General features: G+C 39.6%; 1 protein-coding gene across 2 annotated transcripts in view; it reads right to left on the bottom strand.

Annotated features, from left to right (window-relative positions):
• metap1 (methionyl aminopeptidase 1) overlaps positions 1 to 20894 on the bottom strand; it is a 57909-nt gene that overhangs the window by 35391 nt on the left and 1624 nt on the right. Inside the window, exons 2-4 of one of the 2 annotated variants that reach the window (XM_063046896.1) lie at positions 19879 to 19971; positions 4411 to 4462; positions 1917 to 2026 (exon numbers count right to left, since the gene is read on the bottom strand). In XM_063046896.1, the coding sequence (XP_062902966.1) occupies positions 1917 to 2026; positions 4411 to 4462; positions 19879 to 19884 (168 nt within the window). In that variant the 5' untranslated portion in view covers positions 19885 to 19971. The remainder of the gene's footprint in view (positions 1 to 1916; positions 2027 to 4410; positions 4463 to 19878; positions 19972 to 20894) is intronic. The other variant, XM_063046895.1, reaches the window with a different exon arrangement.

The following is a 20894-nucleotide window of genomic DNA, read 5'->3' as shown; positions in this document are numbered from 1 at the left end:
AGTTAGTCATGGACTTCAGAAGGGGGCTGGTGCACCTGCCCCTGTTTGCATCAATGGTGCTGAGGTCCGGAGGGCTGAAAGTTTCATGTTCTCACCATCACCAACCACTGATGCCAAGGCCATGAAAGCTCACGAGCACCTCTACTTCCTTGGGAAATTAAAGAAATTGTACATGTCCTTTTTGACTTCCACCAATTTTTAATGACGTACCATAGAAAACATCTTAAGGTAAATACTCTGCCTGTGACCACAAGAAACTGCAGGGTTGTAGACAGAGCTCAGCACATCATGGGAAATGACCTCCCCTCTATGGACTCTGTCTATACTTCTCTCACTGTTGTAATGAGTTGATCTGTATGAACAGTCGGCAAGTTTCTACTGTACCTTGGTATCTGTGACAATAATAAACCAACTTAGTAATTTATTAGTTTCACTGTTCAGGAAAGGGTGCAGGGGTTCTTCCAAGTCAGGCAAATACTGATGGTAAAGAAGCCATTGAGATACTTTCATGAGGGAAACAAAAACATACTTTAAATTAGAGGATTTAAGGATAGCCTGGTTAGGTTTTAAAAAAAAACATGCATAATAACCGGATCACTTGATTAATTGTTCATCAACAGGAAGCGTAATGGTTAAGCAATAGATATTAATTAAATGGACTTCTAGAAACTACATCAAAAAAGACAAGAAGATTCATAAAATAAAAGTCAATGGAAATAAAAACGATGATATGGAAATGAAATAGATTCAGATGAAGCAGAAGGTTCCAGGAGATATTTAGCATGCTGTGGTGTTCCAAGCATCAGATATAGGTTCTTTCCCCTTTGCAATCTGTAGCAAGGGAAGCAGACAATGGAGTTAGTAAATTAGGTCAAAAGTCAATACCTAAGAGGGGTGCAGCAAGGGACATATTGACATTAATAATCTTGGAGAATGGCCTTACAATTAACAAATCAATTATGACAAAGGTGAAATACAGTAGGGTTACAGTTTCCTCAAAGGGAAAGTAAGATTTGAAAAGTGAAATCTTAAAAGGCTTGAGAATAAAGGGGGCAGAGAACAAATATATAAATCATTAAACAACACACACAAAATGCTGGAGAAACTCAGCAGGCCAGGCAGCATCTATGGTTAAGAGTAAACAGTCGACATTTTGGGCTAAGACCCTTCTTCAGTGGTACTAAGGATAGTGCAATAAAGATTCACAAGCGTCTTAGCAGAAAAGCATTAGAAATAGGCCCACCCTAATAATAAACCAATTCCAAAGCGTGGTTATCAGTTAGGAACAAGCTAACATTTTTTGCTTGATTGCAAATACTGAGAACTGACTAACTAGGTCTCAGGCTTTGTGTGGTTTTGACAAGGGAACAGACAAATAACTCCTATTGTGAGAGATTAGCAAAACCACAAGGTATTTTATAAGATAGCCAAACAGGATATTTAGAAGTAGCCTCCTTACCTGAAGAGTGGCAAGAATATGGAAGATGTTAGAACAATAAAGCCTAGATATGTACTTGAAGGAGAGGGGAACTGAGAGTAGATGAGGCAAAGAGAGGAAGAATGAGTGAGGCATTAATGCCAGAATAAATCAAATGTGGCATGTTACAGCTGGAGGTTTACAGAATTTTCAATGGAATGGCACACTTGGAAAGTTTTTTTAATCAACTGTAGATGGGAATTAGACAGACACCTGAGTATAAGAGAATGGAAAATTAACCATAGCTGTACTTTCTATGAGCCAACAAAAATTAGCAACACACCAAATGCTCTCTTTATGTTCCGATGATGATCAAGTCTCAGAAGTACTAAAGAGTACATCTTCCACTTTGAAGAGCCTTAATTTGTTAGATTAATTATACAACAAGTGCTCCCTTCACTTCATTTTCTAAGAATGATAAAGCTAGTAAAAGACATACCAATGGATAGTGTGGCCTCAATTTCCCCGTATATCGATATCCAGGCCAGGGATCTGTATTAATTTCACCTTTCTCAGATTTAGAAGATTCTTCTTTAGACTTTTCATTTTCTGAAGTGGAAACAAGTTACAATTCAGTGACTGGCTTGTTGCAATTCCTGAGACACTATTTGAGAATCATTTTCTACATCAATCTTTTTCACTGGTTAATTAAAGCAGTAATTTCAACTCCAAGATTACCTTTTTTTAAAGAAACAAATATCAGCTATTACACTCTCCCCATAACTTCTAAAGGCACTGATGCTTGATCTGACACTACTAAGACAAGGAACAGGAAGCTTGCTTTTGTTGCTCATTAAATATCTGCATCAGAAATTAGAGCAGCAAACTTAGCTAAGTTTGGTTATCTGACAAAAGGGACAACTGATTAGAACAGAAGCAGGCAATCCTACTGACAAGATCACAAATTTTGAGAAATTCGTATACAGTTGAGAAAAATAAAATTCAATCTGTTGGGGTAAAGAAGCACTTTCCATTTCAGGAAAAGCTGGAAGCACATAAAATAAAGATACAACAAATGTCTCTCCTAAAAAAGTACCTCAAACCAACCATTTGACTTGGAAACAAGCGACAGCAGATGCCGGGAATGGGTGCAAAAAATAAATTGTTGGAAGAACTTAGCAGATCAAGCAGCATCTGTGGATGCTTCACTTTTCAGGTCAAGATTGTGCATTATACTTAGTCCTTGTTATCTAACAATATGTTGTGTTCTTATAATTTCTGTCCCATGTCCCATCTCAATTTTTTAATGAATAAATGCATCTACATGCATACACGGGTTGAAGAACCAAATTAGTCTGTACAAATACAAATAATCACCTTCCAGACTCTCTGCTGTGTGTTCTTCTAATACACAGTTTACACAGTTGCACCTAGAATTTTTTAAAACCTAGTATTGCTTGTAGGTATCAGTACATTAAAAGGAATCAGTTTGTTATCTAATAACATTCCTTGCTTTGTATTTCAATATTTTAATATGTTTATTAATAGCTTCACAACATTATAAAGATATAAATGGGCTTGTTATGTTGTTTGTGTTCTTGGTTCTACTGTACAATTTATTATTTATTATTGTCACAGGTACCAAGGTACAGTAGAAACTTCTTGTGGGCATGATATGTTGGTGCTGGAATGTGTGATGATACTTGCGGGCAGTCCCCAGCACACCCTTAGGTGCGTTGGCTGTTAATGCAATTGTCTCATGTCACTGTATGCTTCATGTACATGTGATAACTAAATCTGAAACAGAATCTATATATAAGAAAATGAGGGGAGGTGTACTGGGTACAAATGAGAATGTTTAGTGGCATACATGTTTGCTGTGGGAAGACTTAGCCTGTTGTATTTTCAGCTGCATCTCCCTGACAATTTTTCCATTTGCCACAATTACCCACAGACCCTTTTATGTGTAGTTAACAATGAATTAGAGACAGCTGTATTTTAGTTATATAACTCTATTACAAAGTAGACTGACACTACCTGGACAGGTTTCAAGAAAGGGCAGCCAAAAAGCAGCAGGACTACTAAGCTTCTAAAATGCCCAATTAATGCAAATAATGCATTTCACTGCATGTACATGTGATAAATAAATGAATCCAAATCTGAATTGGAATAAATTCAACTTTCCGGATACACATCAAACATTAACCTGAATGGTAGATAAAGAGGAATTTTCACTGTATCTTTTGGATCAGCTCTAGAGTCAGCATGATGCACTTTCACTTCAAAGGCAAAAATGTTGTAAAAAAGCAAAAATTTACAGATATCAGGAATCTGAAGTAAAAACAGAAAATGTTAAGAAAGCATGTCAACCCAGCGTTGATGAAGAGAGAGGGAGAGACAGACAGACTTAGTCATTGATCTGGAAAGTTTACTCTCTCTTCACATATGCTGTCATAAAGTCATGGGTTCACCCAAGCCTTAAAAATAAAAGCTACTCCGCAATGACAGAGAGCCACAGTTAGGTGCAGGACTTCAGATGGGATATTAAATAGAATCTTTGCCCACTGAATCAACATTTTTATGTTGAGGAATCTGCCTAGGATCAATATTTATTTTGCAACCAACACAAATTAAAATTGCTATACACCTCATTTTTACTTTATTATAACCAGTAATTAAACTTGAAGAATTGTCTGATCTTGTCATATCCACAAATAATTTGCTTTGCCTTTCTTTCCCCTACCATGTTTTCAGTATTTTTCAGTGAGGGCTTATCTATCTTTGCATTTGTTTCATTTCTATTCCACAGTTATTCAGTTGCAACTTGAGACAAATGGAACCAGGCAGATGAAAACATGAAAAAAAAACTAACATTGAAAGCACAAAGTTCAAAGCTTATGTGACGTTACAAATATGCCTCCAATTTAACAGAATTGTGCAGCATTATTATCGAGCCACTGGTTAGTCACAGGCAGTCCCTACAAAGTACTTACTGGCTTTCTTATGAAGCAGCTTATGAGTTGACCAACTTCCTTTGAAGCACTCCTGAAAAATTTGACAAATAAAGTCTAATTTTACATAAAAGCAGAATATACAGTCACAGTTTGACATACAATGTAAACATGGTGTTATGTAGACCAGTAGCTACTGAGTTTATTGCTCACTCTTGGCTGTTCAGGCAATTAAATTCACAGACCAAACCTCTACACATCTAAATTGACTTTAAGCTAATTCCAAAAGTTCCAGAAGGAGAAATCACTTTTTTTGAGAGTATTTTGTAGGTCCCACCAATATCAACAGGGACACTGAGAACATAAATAGGCAGATTTTGTGGAGGTACAAAAATAACAGGGTTATCATTATGGGCAACTTCAAAGTCCCCAATATTGATTTGTACTTCCTTAGTGCAAATGATTTAGATGGGGCAGAATTTGTTAGGTGTGTTCAGAAAGGATTACTGACAAAATATGTGGACTGGCCAACTAGAGGAGAGGCCAAACTGGATCTTATACTGGGCAATGAACCTTGTCAGGTGACAGATTTCTTGAGGCACAAGAATTTCAGAGATAGTCACAACTCTCTGAACTTTAGCATAAGTCATAGACTAAGAGGGAGCAGACAGTATGGGAAAGTATTTAATTGGGGAAAGGTAACTACGATGGGAAAATGAACTGGGAACACATGTTTTCAGGAAAATGCACAGCAGAAATGTAGAGGCTATTTAGGGAGCATTTGCAATGGGGTTTTGTCCCATGGAGACAAAATGGTAGGGCGAATGAACCATGGTTGACAAGAGAGGAAGAAGAAAGCAGACTTAAGGCTGAGAAAACAAAATCAGACAGGGCTCTTGACTTACCAGGAAGGAACTTAAGAAGGTACTTACAAGAGCTGGAGCATGAGAAGGCCTTAGAGGATTACAGGACAGACATGGAGGCTCTGGAGAGGGTAAAGAGGTTCATCAGGATTCTGTCCAACTAATACTCTCCAATCCAGGCACAGTCCTGGTGAACCTCTTTACCCTCTCCAAAGCCTCCACATCTCCCAAGTTTGTCCAACTAACACTCTCCAATCTAGGCAACCTTGGGTTGTTTTCTCTAGAGCGTTGGAGAGCAAGGGGAGATCTGAGAGAAGTTTATTAAATGATGAGAGCCACAGATAGGGTAAATAGTCAGAGTCCTTTTCCAAGGGTAGAAAAGTCAAATAACTAGAGATTAGCTTTAAAATGAGAGGAAGAAAGTTTAATGGATATGCTAATTTTTGTTACATGGAGAGTGGCAAGTGCCTGGAATGAACTGCTGGAAAGGGGTGGAAACAGACACACAGCAATGTCACTGTGCAGTGGTGCACTAGCCGCAGTCGTTAGGGTGGAAGATTGTGTTCTAGAGCAGTGAGGTAGCGTTGCAGCTCTATAAAACTCCAGTTAGACCACACTTGGTGTTGTGTTCATCTAGTTGCCTCACTATAGAAAGGTTGTTGAAGCTTGAGAGAGGGTGCAGGCAAGATTTACTAGGATGCTGTCTGGACTAGAGAACGTGACTCATGAGAAAAACCGGAGTGAACTAGGGCTTTTCTCTTTGGAGTGAAGGAGCATAAGAAGAGTACAAGATTATGAGAAGCATAGATTGAGTGGACAGTTGGCACCTTTTCCAAGGGTGGCAGTGGCCAGTACCAGAGGACAACCTTTTAATGCTAGCGGAAGTTTAAGGAAGACGTTAAGGTAGCTGTATATTACACAGACAGGTATGTGCCTGGGACGTATTGACGGGGTGGTGGTAGAGGCTGATACAACAGGGTCATTTAAGAGACTCTCATATAGACACATGGATTTTTAAAAAATATTGGGTTATGGGCTATGTAGCAAAGAAGGCAACAACACAAAATGCTGAAGGAACTCAGCAAATCAGGCAGCATCGATGGAAAGGAATAAGGAGTCAGTGCTTGAGGCCAAGATCCTTCATCAGCACTGGAAAGGAAGGAAGAAAAATCCAGAATAAGAAGGCAGGAGGAAGGGAAGGAGTATCAGCCAGCAGGTGATAGGTGAGACCAGATGAGCGGGGAAGGCGGGTGAAGTGAAAAGCTGGGAGGTTATCGGTAGAAAATGTACAGGACTGAAGAACGAATCTGACAGGACAGGACAGTGGACCATGGGAGAAAGGGAAGGAGGATCAGAGGGAGGTGATGGGCAGGTGAGAAGAGGAGAAGGGGCAAGAGGGGAGCCAGAATAGGGAATGGAAAAGGGGAGTGGGGAGAAATAACTGGATTAGAGAAATTGATGTTCACCAACCAGGTAGGAGGGTACCCAGACAGAATATGAGGCATTGATCCTCCAACCTGAGGAGGATACAGTGAACAGGTGCCTTCTATTAAGTGATCACAGAGGAGGCCATGGACTGAAATGTCAGAATGGGAATAGGAAGTAGAATTAAAATGCGTGGCAACTGGGAATCCTGTCCTTTGTGGCAGACAGGGTGCTCAACAAAGTTGTCCTCCCAATCTACGTTGGGTATCACCAATGCAGAGGAAGCTGCACATGCAGCACTGGATACAGTAGATGACCACCAAAGACTCACAGGTGATATGTTACCTTACCTGAAAAGACTGTTTGGACTCCTGAATGGTGGTGACTGAGGAGAGGTAGGGGCAGGTGTAGCACTTGGCCAGCTTGCAGGGATAAGTGCCACAGAGGAAGGATAAATGGACAAGTAAGTCATGCAGAAAGAGGTGGGGGGGGTGTTGGGATGCAGGGGGCTGGGGGAGGGAAAGATGTGTTTAGTGGTAGGACGCCATTGAAGAGTTGTGGAGAATGATGTACTGGATGCAGAAGCTCAAGGGATGGGAGGTAAGAACAAAGGGATCTCTGTTCCTGTTATGGTGACAGGATAATGGGATGAGGGTGTAACTCCAGTAAATGGAGGAGATGCAGATGAAGAAAGAAGGGTTAGATTGATTGTGGATTACGTTTATATCAGTTGGCACAACATTGTGGGCTGAAAGGCCTGTAATGCACTGTAATGTTCTTTGTTCTGTCATACTTTTTAGATTTGATGTACAAATTTCCATGCAGTCAGAGTTCAAATTGTAGCCAGGCTTTGAAACTATCAACATTTAATATATACTGGCTGATTTAACCTAATAACACCTGTTTGGGTCTATAATTAGTATCCATCAGATATGAAGGTAGCTTTGCACAAAATTATGGATAAAGCATTGATAACTTTGAGCAAGGGAACTGCTCATTTTTAGCATCAACTACTCTTAATAACTGATTACCAAAAAGATCATATCAAGGGAAGGATTCATGCATACAAAAATATTCTGTAAAAACTGAGCTGTATAAAGCTCTCAAAACAGTAACAATTTTAAATGAAATGCTGCTTTAATAAAGATTAACTTCATCTGAAAGCTTTACCACATCAGCAGTAAAGGCTTTAACAGCATTGTTAGTTTTGCAAATTAAGCACCTTTGCCTTCCCTGCGTGGGGGCACTTAGTTCAAATGTCATCACTGCTATTTCCATGATGTAGTGAACAGGTGTCTTCTATTAATCACGGGACAGCACTGCTGAAATCATATCATGCCGTAAGGTTTTTCAACAGTGTACACATTATTCACTGATCTCTTGATGTACTAATTACCCAACCAGCACTACCGCAACTTACTTGACCTTGTTTATACAAGGATTGTGAAGTCATTAATGTTTAGATTTATTAGTATGGGACAAGGAATTCTGGAAATGAATTTCATTTATGAAGCAGTGTGGATTGATGTCAACAAATGCTTTAATAAATTGCACAAGAGCTGATCACATTTCCTACAATATTAGCACTGGCAATTGCTCATCAGATTTATGGGTAGCCCTGCTAAGTGCTAAATTGCATTATGCGATACTAAAATGGATTCTCAACCTTTGCAAAGGGCAAAAGAGTGCTTATTTCAGGAGAAAAAATGCTAGGTACAAAATTCAAAATAGGATGGCATGATGTTTATACACAAATCCATCAAAATATGAATTTACAATCATGCATTTATAATTGTTTTGTTGTATTTTGTTAAAATGGACTGTGTTACACTGATTAACCAAACAATTTTGAAAAACAATTTAGTTCTTTACAGAATAAGTTGGATCAGAGTTCCAATTAACTTCAGCAAACACCAGCTCCAAGAGAGTGTAAATTCTACCCCTAGTGTCAGCTGTGGCTCAGTGGGTAGCATTCTTGACAGTAAGCCAGAAGGTTACAGATTCAAGTCTCACTCCTAAAACCAAAGCTAACACTCCAAATGCTAAGGGCATGCTGCAGCTGTATTGATATAAAACATTTAAACTGTGGCCACATCTGCCCTCTTAAGTAGATTCCAAAGATCCTATACTAATATTTTAAAGAGCAGAGAAGTTATTGCCCATCTTGGCCAATATTTATCAGAGTCATTGAGCACAGAAACAGGCCCTTCAGCCCAATTTGTCCATACTAAGATGCCCATCTGATTTGATCCCATGTGCCTGTGTTAGGCCTACTCTAAACCAGGCATTCTCAACCTGGGGTCCACTGACCCCTGGGTTAATGATAAGGGTCCATAGAATAATTAAGGTTGGGAACCCCTGCTCTAAACTGTTCTTATCCATGTACACATCCAAATGCCTTTTAAATGTTATTATTATACCAGTCTCAGACACTTCCTGTGGCAGATCATTCCATATACCGACCACTCTCTACATGAAGTTGCCCACTCAGGTTCCTTTTAAATCTTTCCCCCCCACCTTGAACCTATGCCTTTTTGATTCACTCTCCTTGGGGAAAAAGACTAGTGTTTTAATTTTATCTATGCACTTTATGATTTTATAAACCTATATCACCCCTGTCTCCCAGTTCCATGGAATGAAATCTTAACTTAACCAACCTCTCTCTGTAACTTAAGCCCAAGTCCGAGCAACATCATCTTAAATCTTTGCAGTCTTTCCACCTTAATGATGTCTTTCCTATAACAGGGCAACCAAACCTGTACACAATACAGGAAGTGTGGCTTCACAACTACGACATGTTGGAAGGGCCACATGGCCTAGTTCTCCTCCTATGTCCTATGTTTTACGGACATAGCGCCGCAATTCCTATACTTGTTGCCCTGACTAAAGGGCTGCATACCAATACCTTCTTCACCATCCTACCTGTGACATCACTTAGGCACTGCTTGGTTCCTCTGTTCTGCAACACTCCCCCATTTAAAAAGATTATCTAGTCAATATGCAAAAAAAACTTTGAGAGACCTTGCTGTGGACAAACATGTTGCTACGTCCTCCAAGCTGCAACAGTGACCAGACTTCAGAGCACTGTGTTGGTTGCAAAGTAGCTTTGGACAGCTTAAGATGATACGTAAATAAGAGTTCTCTCAAGTTTTGAAGGTTGTAAGAAATTTGAAATGGAAGAAATGCCATCTTCTCCAATGTGGTCAATGACTATAGATTCACAATCTCAGACCAGATCAGAAGGGAAATGCAGAAATATATTTAATTCAGAAAGTTGTCAGGATTCAACTTCCAGAAACTGTCCAGACACCTCAGTTGTGTTATAACAGTATCATTCAATAAGCTGGCATTAGTTATGATTAGTTGATCGATTTCCAATCAGAAACAATTCCTTGCCTGCATGACTAGTCTCTCTGTTGGTCATACAGATACCCACAGTTTGCCTCACAAAGATCAATTAAATAGTACATGCTAATAATATGCAGTGATCCACTTCTTGTCCTTTTCTATTTTTTACTGCACAAGTTGGTTTCTCTGATTTACATCTAATATTCGTGTAAAGTCTGCCATTATCTGAAGTTCCTTATTTTTGTCTTTACAACTGGTATCTCTGTATTCAATGCTGCATTAACCTACAACTGCAAAATTCACTTCCGTAACGCCAAAACACAAAAAGTGTTCTGGCAAAACCTCAAGCAATTCAATTTCACAGACCTGGTCCAAGCTACACATTCCTATCTTTTCTCCCATCCCAAAAATGTTACTAATCAAGTATATTTTAATAAATATGTTATTGGTAACCAATAGATCAATGAGGTAGGAAAATGTTATTGCTCATCTAAATACCAATGAAGGTACTACTTCTAATACTACATCTGTTGTCTACTTATTTTCTGAGTTATATATTTACTCTTCCAATGATGGACTTCAAGTCCGTTAAAACTAGGCAATGATCAACTCCAATGAGAGAACTTAACCATCTTCCCTTGAAAGTCAAAGGCATTAGCAAAATTGAATCTGACAAGTTGATATCCAGGGAGAGGAGAGCAGTCTCCATTCCGCAAACCTCTCCAGTATCTACAGGACAAGCCAAGAGGTAATAAAATGCTTCCCATTTGCTTTACAAGTGCTTCTCCACCAAACCTCAACACCTTCTTGGATAAAATAGCCCACTGGAAAGTCATGCCCTGGCCACAAGCAAATTGTGGTTGCAGTGTGTGTCATCAACAAAATGCACTGAAACAACATAGCAAGGCTTTTTCATCAATATCTTCCTACCCCATACTCTGCCACCTAGATGCACAAGGTAACAACACAACTTGCAAATTTCCCACTTAAATAAAACATCATTCTGACTTCAAAATTTGTCATTGCACAGAAAATGGGAGATAAAAGTTGACAACTGGACTCCACATACCACTTAATATTACATTGCTACGTATCTTTGGGGTCTTGTATGTTATCAAGGTCAAAAATAGATAAATAGATAAAATGATTGTTGACAGAACAAAATAAGGTGACAATTGTGATGACCAAGAACCAGCTAATATGTTGGGAACATTATTGAATATTCAATCAGTTAAGAAACAACCAAATAAACTACTCCAGTACTACAAGCTTACGTAGTGTCTGGCCTCCTCCTCACCCTCAAGTCCTATCAGCACAAGCAGGAATATTTACATCTGGAGTTTTCTCGATAAGTTTTCCTTGATTTCCTCCATGAAGGTGACCTTAAAACTTTGCCCTTTGTCCACGCTCTTCTGCCACTGTCCCAATCTCTGCCTAAGTGACTTGGTTACAAATGGGAAGGACATGAGAAATAGTGAGATCAGAGAGGAATATATTGATATTAGACCATAAACCCATAAGACATAGGAGCAGAATGAGGCCATCGAGTCCACTCCACCATTTCATCGTGGCTGATCCCAGATCCCATTCAACTCCATACCACTGCCCTCTCACCATATCCCCTGATGCCCCACCAATCAGGAATCTATCAACTTCCACTTTAAATATACCCATGGACTTGGCCTCCACTGCAGTCTGTGGCAGAGCATTCCACAGATTCACCACTCTTTGGCTAAAAGAATTCCTCCTTGCTTCTGTTCTAAAGGCTTTTGACAAGGTCCCACACAGGAGATTAGTGTGCAAACTTAAAGCACATGGTATTGGGGGTATGGCATTGATGTGGATAGAGGATTGGTTGGCAGACAGGAAGCAAAGAGTGGGAATAAACGGGACCTTTTCAGAATGGCAAGGCTCAGTGCTGGGACCCCAGTTGTTTACAATATATATTAATGACTTAGACGAGGGAATTAAATGCAGCATCTTCAAGTTTGCAGATGACACAAAGCTGGGCAGCAGTGTTAGCTGTGAGGAGGATGCTAAGAGGATGCAGGGTGACTTGGATAGGTTAGGTGAGTGGCAAATTCATGGCAGATGCAAATTAATGTGGATAAATGTGAGGTTATCCACTTTGGTGGCAAAAACAGGAAAACAGATTATTATCTGAATGGTGGCTGATTAGGAAAAGGGGAGGTGCAATGAGACCTGGGTGTCATTGTACACCAGTCATTGAAAGTTGGCATGCAGGTACAGCAGGTGGTGAAAAAGGCGAATGGTATGCTGGCATTCATTGCAAGAAGATTTGAGTACAGGAGCAGGGAGGTACTACTGCAGTTGTATAAGGCCTTGGTGAGACCACACCTGGAGTATTGTGTGCAGTTTTGGTCCCCTAATCTGAGGAAAGACATTCTTGCCATAGAGGGAGTACAAAGAAGGTTCACCAGATTGATTCCTGGGATGGCAGGACTTTCATATGGTGAAAGACTAGATCGACTAGGCTTATACTCGCTGGAATTTAGAAGATTGAGGGGGTGTCTTATTGAAACGTAAAAAATTCTAATGGGATTGGACAGGCTAGATGTAGGAAGATTGTTCCCGATGTTGGGGAAGTCCAGAACGAGGGGCCACAGTTTGAGGATAAAGGGGAAGCCTTTTAGGACCGAGATGAGGAAAAACTTCTTCGCACAGAGTGGTGAATCTGTGGAATTCTCTGCCATAGGAAACAGTTGAGGCCAGTTCATTGGCTATATTTAAGAGGGAGTTAGATATGGCCCTTGTGGCTGAAGGGATCGGGGGTATGGAGAGAAGGAAGGTACAGGATTCTGAGTTGGATGATCAGCTGTGATCATACTGAATGGCAGTGCAGGCTTGAAGGGCCGAATAGCCTACTCCTGCACCTATTTTCTATGTTTCTAAAAGGTCACCCCTCAATTCTGAGGCTGTGTCCTCTAGTTCCAGATACCCCCACCAGAGGAAACACCCTCTCCACACTCACCCTATAGAGTCCTTTCAACATTCAGTAGGTTTCAATGAGATCCCACCCACATTCTTCTAAATTCCAGTGAGTACAGTCCCAAAGCTGCCAGATGCTCCTCATATGTTAACCCCTTCATTCCTGAAATCATCCTCGTGAACTTCTCTGGACTCTCTCCAATGATAATACATCCTGAGATAAGGGACCTCAAAACTGTTGACAATGCTCCGTGCAGCCTGACTAGTGTCTTATAAAACTTCAGCACTCCTCGTGAACTTCTCTGGACTCTCTCCAATGATAATACATCCTGAGATAAGGGACCCAAAACTGTTGACAATCCTCCGTGCAGCCTGACTACTGTCTTATAAAGCTTCAGCATTATCTCCTTGTTTGTATATTCTATTCCCCTTGAAATAATTGCCAACATTGCATTTGCCTTCTTTACCACAGACTCAACCTGTGAATTAACCTTCTGGGAGTCTTGCACAAGAACTCCTAAGTCCCTCTGCACCTCTGATGTTTGAATTTTCTCTCCCCATTTAGATAATAGTCTGCACTATTGTTCCTTTTACCAAAATGCAATATGATACATTTCCCAACATCTGCCTCTTTTTGGCCCATTCTTCCAACTTGTCTAAGTCCTGTTGCAATCATATTGCCTCCTCAACACTACCTACTTCTCCATTTTTCTTCGTATCATTGACAAACTTTGTCACAAAGCCATCAATTCCACTATCTAAATCATTGACAAACAACGTGAAAAGTAGTGGTCCCAATACTGACCCCTGAGGAACACCACTCGTCACTGGCAGCAAACCAGAAAAGCCCCCCTTTATTCCCACTCACTGCCTCCTGCCTGTCAGCCATTCCTCTATACATTCCAGTATATTTCCTGTAACAGCATAGGATTTTATCTTGTTAAGCAGCCTCATGTGAGGCACCTTATCAAATGCCTTCTGAAAATCATAGTAAATGACATCCACTGTCTCTCTTTTGTCCACCCTGCTTGTTACTTCCTCAAAGAATTCTAACAGATTTTTCAGGCAAGATTTCCCTTTACAGAAATCATATTGACTTTATTTTATCATTAGACTCAAAGTACCCCGATACCTCATCCATAACAACAGACTCCAACACTTTCCCAACCACTGAGGTTGGGCTAACTGGCCTATAGTTTCCACTCTTTTGTCTTCCACCTTTCTTAAAGAGTAGGGCATGCTGACAGCAAGGAGTCTTTCGCAGAACATTAAGGTGGATATCTTTCTAGAAATTAATGGGATCTTTCCCAGAATGTTGAGGGAGGCAAGAGGGGAGATTGCTGGGGCCTTGACAGATCTCTGACAGGTGATGTCCCAGAAGACTGCAGAATAGCCAATGTTGTTCCTTTGATTAAGAAGAGCAAAAGGGATAAAAAAAACAGAAAAATTACAGACCAGTGAGCCTTACATCAGAGGTTGGAAATTATTGGGGAAGATTCTTGGGGATAGGTCTACTCACATCTGGAAAAGCAGACTTATTAAGGATAGTCAGCATGGAATTTTGCAAGGGAGTAACTTATTTATAGAATATTTTTCATAAAGACAATGTAGTTCAAACTGCTTTACGATGGGATAAAATACAAACATGAAAATAAAAGATAAAAAAGGTTAGTTAAAAACAAAGTTAAACAAATTGGTTTTGAGCTAGCATTTAAAAGTATCAATTAAGAATGCATCCCTTATAGTTTTAGGTATTGAACTCCATAGTTTAAGAGCATAGTTCAAAAAAGATTTTGAGGGAGGTTAAATTTAAGAGACCAGTGGAAAAAGACCCGAGAGCTCATTCAGGATTATAAAACAAAAGCAATTCTGTGATGTAATCTGGTCTCAGACCATTGAGAGCTTTAAAAACAAATAAGAGAAATTTAAAATTTAAAAATTTAAAATCAATTCTGTAAGCCAATTCAGAGTAGTTAGAACAGGAGCGATAAGTTTTCTCATCCTAGTTTTAGTCAAAAGTCTTGCAGCAGTGTTCTGAATGAGTTGCAGTTTGCCAATAGATTGCTTTGGAAGCCCAGTAAAATGTACTTTGCAGTTATCTAGTCAATATAAAGCCATGAATTAGTTTTTCAGTATCATTATGTGACAGAAACAGATGTACCTTTGAAATATTTCTTAAGTGTAGAAATACTGGTCACTTTCTCCAAGTGGGATTTAAATTTCAAATTTGAATCAAGGATAGTAACACCCAGGCTTGTTACTTCTCATTTTACAATGATAACTTGACTGAGTTATTTTGAGCAGGTGACAAAAGTAATGGTTTGACTGGACTTTAGTAAAGAATTCATCATGGTATGATCATCTAGATGATGAAAGCACATGGGAACCATGGAAACTTGGTAAAGTGAATTTAAAACTGGCTTGGCATTAGAAAATAGAGGCTGTGGTGTGATCTGGACTTGAGATCTGTGACCAGTAGTGTTCTGCCAGAATTCGGAAAAACGATGTAGGTGCACTGACTAGTAAGTTTGCAAACAGTATAAAAATTGGCAGAGTTGTGGATAATAAGACCATAAGACATAGAAGCAAAATTAGGTCATTCAGCCCATTGTGTCCGCTCTGCCATTCGATCATGACTGGTTTATTTTCCCTCTCAACCCTGTTCTCCTGTCTTCTTCCCATAACCTTTGACGCCCTTACTGATCAACGGCCATCAACCTCCGCTTTAAGTATACCCAATGGCTTAGCCTCCACAGTCTCCTGTGACAGTAGCACAGATTCACCACACTCTGGCTAAAGAAATTCCTCATCTCTGTTCTGAAGGGACATCCTTCTGTTCTGCCGCCATGCCCTTTGGTCCTCGACTCTACCACTACTGGACACATCCTCTCCAGGTTCACTCTATCTAGCCCTTTCAGTATTCAGTAGGTTTCTTCTAACCTCCAGAGAGTACAGGCCCAAAGCCATCAAACACCACTCACGCATTAACCCTTTCATTCACAGAATCAGGAATCAGAATCAGATTTATTGTCACCGACATGTGTCGTGAAATTTGTTAACTTAGCAGCAGCAGTTCAATACATAATATAGAAGAAAAAATAAATAAATAAATCAATTACAGAATATTGAATAGATTAAAAATTGTGCAAAAAACAGAAATAATATATATTTTAAAAGTGAGGTGGTGTTCAAGGGTTCAATGTCCATTTAGAAATCAGATGGCAGAGGGGAAGAAGCTGTTCCTGAATTGCTGAATGTGTGCCTTCGGGCTTCTATACCTCCCACCCGATGGTAACAGTGAGAAAAGGGCATGCCCTGGGAGCTGGAGGTCCTTAATAATGGACACTGGTTTTCTGAGACACCACTCCTTGAAGATGTCCTGGGTACATTGTAGGCTAGTCTAGTACCCAAGATGGATTCCTGCGAACCTCCTCTGGACCGTCTCCAGCATATTAGTCTTTGATATGGAGCCCAAAATTGCTCACAATACTCCAAATATGGTTTGACCAATGCCTTATAAAGCCTCAGTATTACATCCTTGCTCTTATATTCTAGCCTTCTCGAAATGAATGTTAACTTTGTATTTGCCTTCCTTACAACCGATGCAACCTGCATGCTAATCTTAAGGGAATCCTACATTAGGACTCCCAAGTCTCTTTACATCTCTGATTACTGAAATCGCTTCCCAATTTGAAATTAGTCTACACCTTCATTCCTTTGACCAAACTTCATGACTATACATTTCCCTACACTGCATTCCAGCTGCCCCTTCTTCGCCCATTCTCCTAATTTGTTCAAGTCCTTCTTTAGACTCCGTTTCCTTAACATTACCTATCCTTGCAAATGGGGTCACAAAGCCACCAATGCCGCCATTCAAATCGTTGACATACAACATTAAAAGTAGCGGACCCAACACCAAGCTCCAGTTACTAACAGCCAAAAGAAAAAGGTCCCCTTGATTTTCAGTCATTGCCTCCCGCCAGTCAAACAACCTTCTGTGCATGCCAATATTTTTCCTGTAATATCATAGGTTCTTATCTTGTTTAGGCCTCATGTGTGGCACCTTGTCAATGGCCAATGGCCAATGTGACACTCCTGTTATTCCTCAAACCATCTTGGAATATATTCTATCTATTTCTTTGCATTAATGAAGTGGCACCTGTTGTCAAAAAACATGGAATAGGGATTGATTGGAAATTTACATCGGTGGTGCGCAAGTGGAACAGGTCAAAAGCTTTAAGTTCCTCAGGGTCAATATCACAAATGACCTGATTTGGTCCAACTAAGCAGAGTCCACCGCCAAGAAGGCCCACCAGCGCCTTTACTTCCTGAGTAAACTAACGACTTTTGGCCTGTCCCCTAAAACCCTCACTAATTTTTATAGGTGCACCGTAGAAAGCATTTTTCTAGGGTGCATCACAACCTGGTATGGAAGTTGTCCTGTCCAAGATCAGAAGAAGCTGCAAACCAATCTTCCTTCCTTGGACTCTCTTTACACCGCATGCTGTTGGAGCAGTGCTGCCAGGATAATCAAGGACACGACCCACCCAGCCAACACACTTTTTGTCCCTCTTCCCTCCGGGAGAACGCTCAGGAGCTTGAAGACTCGTACGGCCAGATTTGGGAACAGCTTCTTTCCCACTGTGATAAGACTGCTGAACGGATCCTGACCTGGATCTGGGCCGTACCCTCCAAATATCCGGACCTGCCTCTCGGTTTTTTTGCATTACCTTACTTTCCATTTTTCTATTTATGATTTATAATTTAAATTTTTAATATTTACTATCGATTTGTAATCCAGGGAGCGGGAAGCACAGAATCAAATATCACTGTGATGATTGTACGTTCTAGTATCAATTGTTTGGCGACAATAAAGTATAAAGTATAAGGGTGGACAAACGGCAGATATTCATCTGGAGAAATGTGAGGTGGCGTACTTCGCAAGAAGAATACAGTTAAAGGCAGGACCCTTAAGAGCACTGATGTATAGATGAATCTTGGATGCAAGTCCATAAGTCCAAGGAAATAGCAAGACCTGTAGATAGGGTATTAAACATCTATTGCATAAAGGTCAGGGCACTGAATATAAAAGTTAGAAAGTTCTATTACAGCTGTACAAAACTTTGGCCTGAACACATTTGGAGAATAATGTGCAGTCAATGCCGCATTCCAGGAAGGATATGGAGGCTTTGGAAAGGATGCAGAAGTTCTCCAAGATTAGAGAGTATTAATTGCAAGGAGAGGTTGGACAAATGTTCATTATTTTCTTTAGAGCAGAGACTAAGGGACAACATGACAGAAGTATATAAAATTATGAAAGGCTTAGATAGGGTAGATAGCAGAGTCTTTTTCCCAGGATAGATATATCAAATACTGAAGGGTATTGCTTTAAGGTGAGGAGAAAAGATTACAGGGGATTTACAAGACAAGTCTTTTTTTTTAAACATAGAAAGTGGTAGGTGCTGGAAACTCACTGCCGGAGAATTCAGTGGAAGCAGATAGAATGGCAATATTTAAGTGGTATTTAGACAGGTACATGAACAGGGAGGGAGGAGAGGAATACAGACCACGTGCAGGTAGATGGAATTGGTTTGCATTGGCATTGTGATCGGCAGAGATGATAGGCCTCTTTCTGTGCTGTACTGATATAAATATATATAGTCTTAATTTGTTTAATAATATTTTTGTGAATCACTTGGTTACTTTCAGTTGCATTAAAAATTCTGCATGATTCTAGGTACGCAGGTCACCAGCAGTACATTGTTAAGAAGGACTGATCTTCTCTCAACACCCCAAAAGTAAAGCTGAATTTTATCAGAGGGGGAACACAATAAAGTACACAATAATAAATCAATAATACCATAAAAGTGGAGTACACATTTGCAGAAGGAAATCAATATTTAATGCAATTTAATGTAACCAGAGATTCACATTACATTTAATGTAGTTAGAAGTCCAAGGTGCTTCATGGAGGCACCGACAAACAAAATATAACAAACTACAAGTGACTAAAAGCTTTGTTAATGAAAATCAGATTTCAATGCAGGCAATTCTATGATACAATTTGTATAGGAAATGTGCAATTGAAGATACTCTACTAAAATAAAATTGCAATTGAGAACTCTCAACTTAAACAGTGATGATGGAGCCTGATGTTTTTGAAAGGGAGAAGAGTCACTAATGGCCAAAAGGAAAGGGAAGAAGAAAAATACAAGGATTTTCATTAGAAAGTGGAAGTATTTGGTTACAAACAGCAATGTGAAAAAAATATTCCACTCATTTAACCCACGGGCAAGGTTTAGGCATCTAGGAATGCAGCCTCTAAGAAATTAGTGCAGTTAAATATTCAGAAATTAACAAATTTCATGACACATGCTGGTCATATAACCCTGATTCTGAGAAAGTAGTTCAAGGACATCAGAAAGGAAAGGAAAAGATACAAACATTTCTCAAAAGATAAACAACTCATATGGCAATCTCAGGGTGGCGAGAATTTCTCAATGCAAAGCAAATGAAAAGGATATTCTTCTGGTAGACAGGTAACGATTGCTGAGGGAACTGAGCAGTGGATGATGTGGATTGTATGGGGGGAATGGTATAAATACCAAGGGGTATACTGATAGCATATCCCCCAAATCTAATTTTTTAAATACACTATTCTGATACTTCCCAAACAGTAAAAAAAGTATAATGTATAAAACTCATACATTCATGCTATAAATGTAATCTCTTACCAAGATGATAATTTATTCGCTGTCAATGTAAAACGAATAAGGCACAGATTTATTACTTTTCACAGCTGCAAAATATTATATAGCAAAGTTACTCAAACGTTTATTTGTAATTATTAAAGAGAAGTGTTTCTTTACTTTGATATTAAACAACATGCATGCTCTACATACCTCTGTTCCTACACATTACTCACCCACATTACAATACTTCCATCAAGTTCACTGGGTAACTAAAACTTCAAGCTTCTAAAAGCAGGAATCATACGATAGCCCAAACACTTGACAATCTGTTCAAGGCAGTACTTTAGCTTTTGAGCTTTGTTGATGTTGATACAATACATTAGATTATAAACAGTCTAAAGTCTGTATTGCATTACCCAATGAGCCAGGCAGAATGCAACTAGCCTTGGTGACTCCTGATGAAATGAAAATTGTCCTGCAGTCAAGCTCTTTGTTGGTAAGTATCTGTTAATATGCAAACATGGGTTTCAGGAAAAGCAAAAATCAAGCTAAGTCTCACCATGTTCATGGAGGAACAAGAGGAGGCCAGCCAGCCTGTTTCATCATTTAAAAAGATCACGGCATCTGCCTGTATCATCAACTTACCAGTTGTGTTTCTTACTTCCGAATCCCTTTCTCTAACACAGATCACGCAACCTCAATGTTTAAAGCTTATGAGCTTCCTGAGCTCCACATGCCGTCGGGTGGAAAAGATTGTTGAAGACTAGCAGGGGGTGATGCTCCACCACCACTACTTTATCATTTTCTGTCAGTCACCTTATGTTCAGACACTCTTGTGCTTTGTGTCACTTCATATCTATAAGCTATCTTATGTATTTATATTTATTATGTTTTTTATTATTACGTTCTTTATCATATTGTTTTTTTTGGTGCTAATTTCGATCTGGAGTAACAATTATATCGTTCTCTACACTTGTGTACTGGAAATAACATTAAACAATTTTAAATGGTAGAAACTAGGGAGTGTGAATGAATGTCGAGGGGGAGCTGTGATTAATTTTGCATGTCGGAGAGGCACACAAGGTCTGGCACAAAATTCACGATAGACCAGGCGGCAGTTTTATGTCCTCTTCTTTGCTTCTGAAATCTGGACTATCTACATGTCAAGATACTGTAAATGTACCACCAACCTTATCTCCATGAATTCCTCCAAGTTCACTGGAACGTTAAGCAATCTAACATCATTGTC

Source organism: Mobula hypostoma, chromosome 4, assembly GCF_963921235.1.
Source record: "Mobula hypostoma chromosome 4, sMobHyp1.1, whole genome shotgun sequence".
Taxonomy (NCBI): domain Eukaryota; kingdom Metazoa; phylum Chordata; class Chondrichthyes; order Myliobatiformes; family Myliobatidae; genus Mobula; species Mobula hypostoma.
Note: the sequence above shows the minus strand (reverse complement) of the source record. Positions and strands in the feature narration are given on the sequence as shown.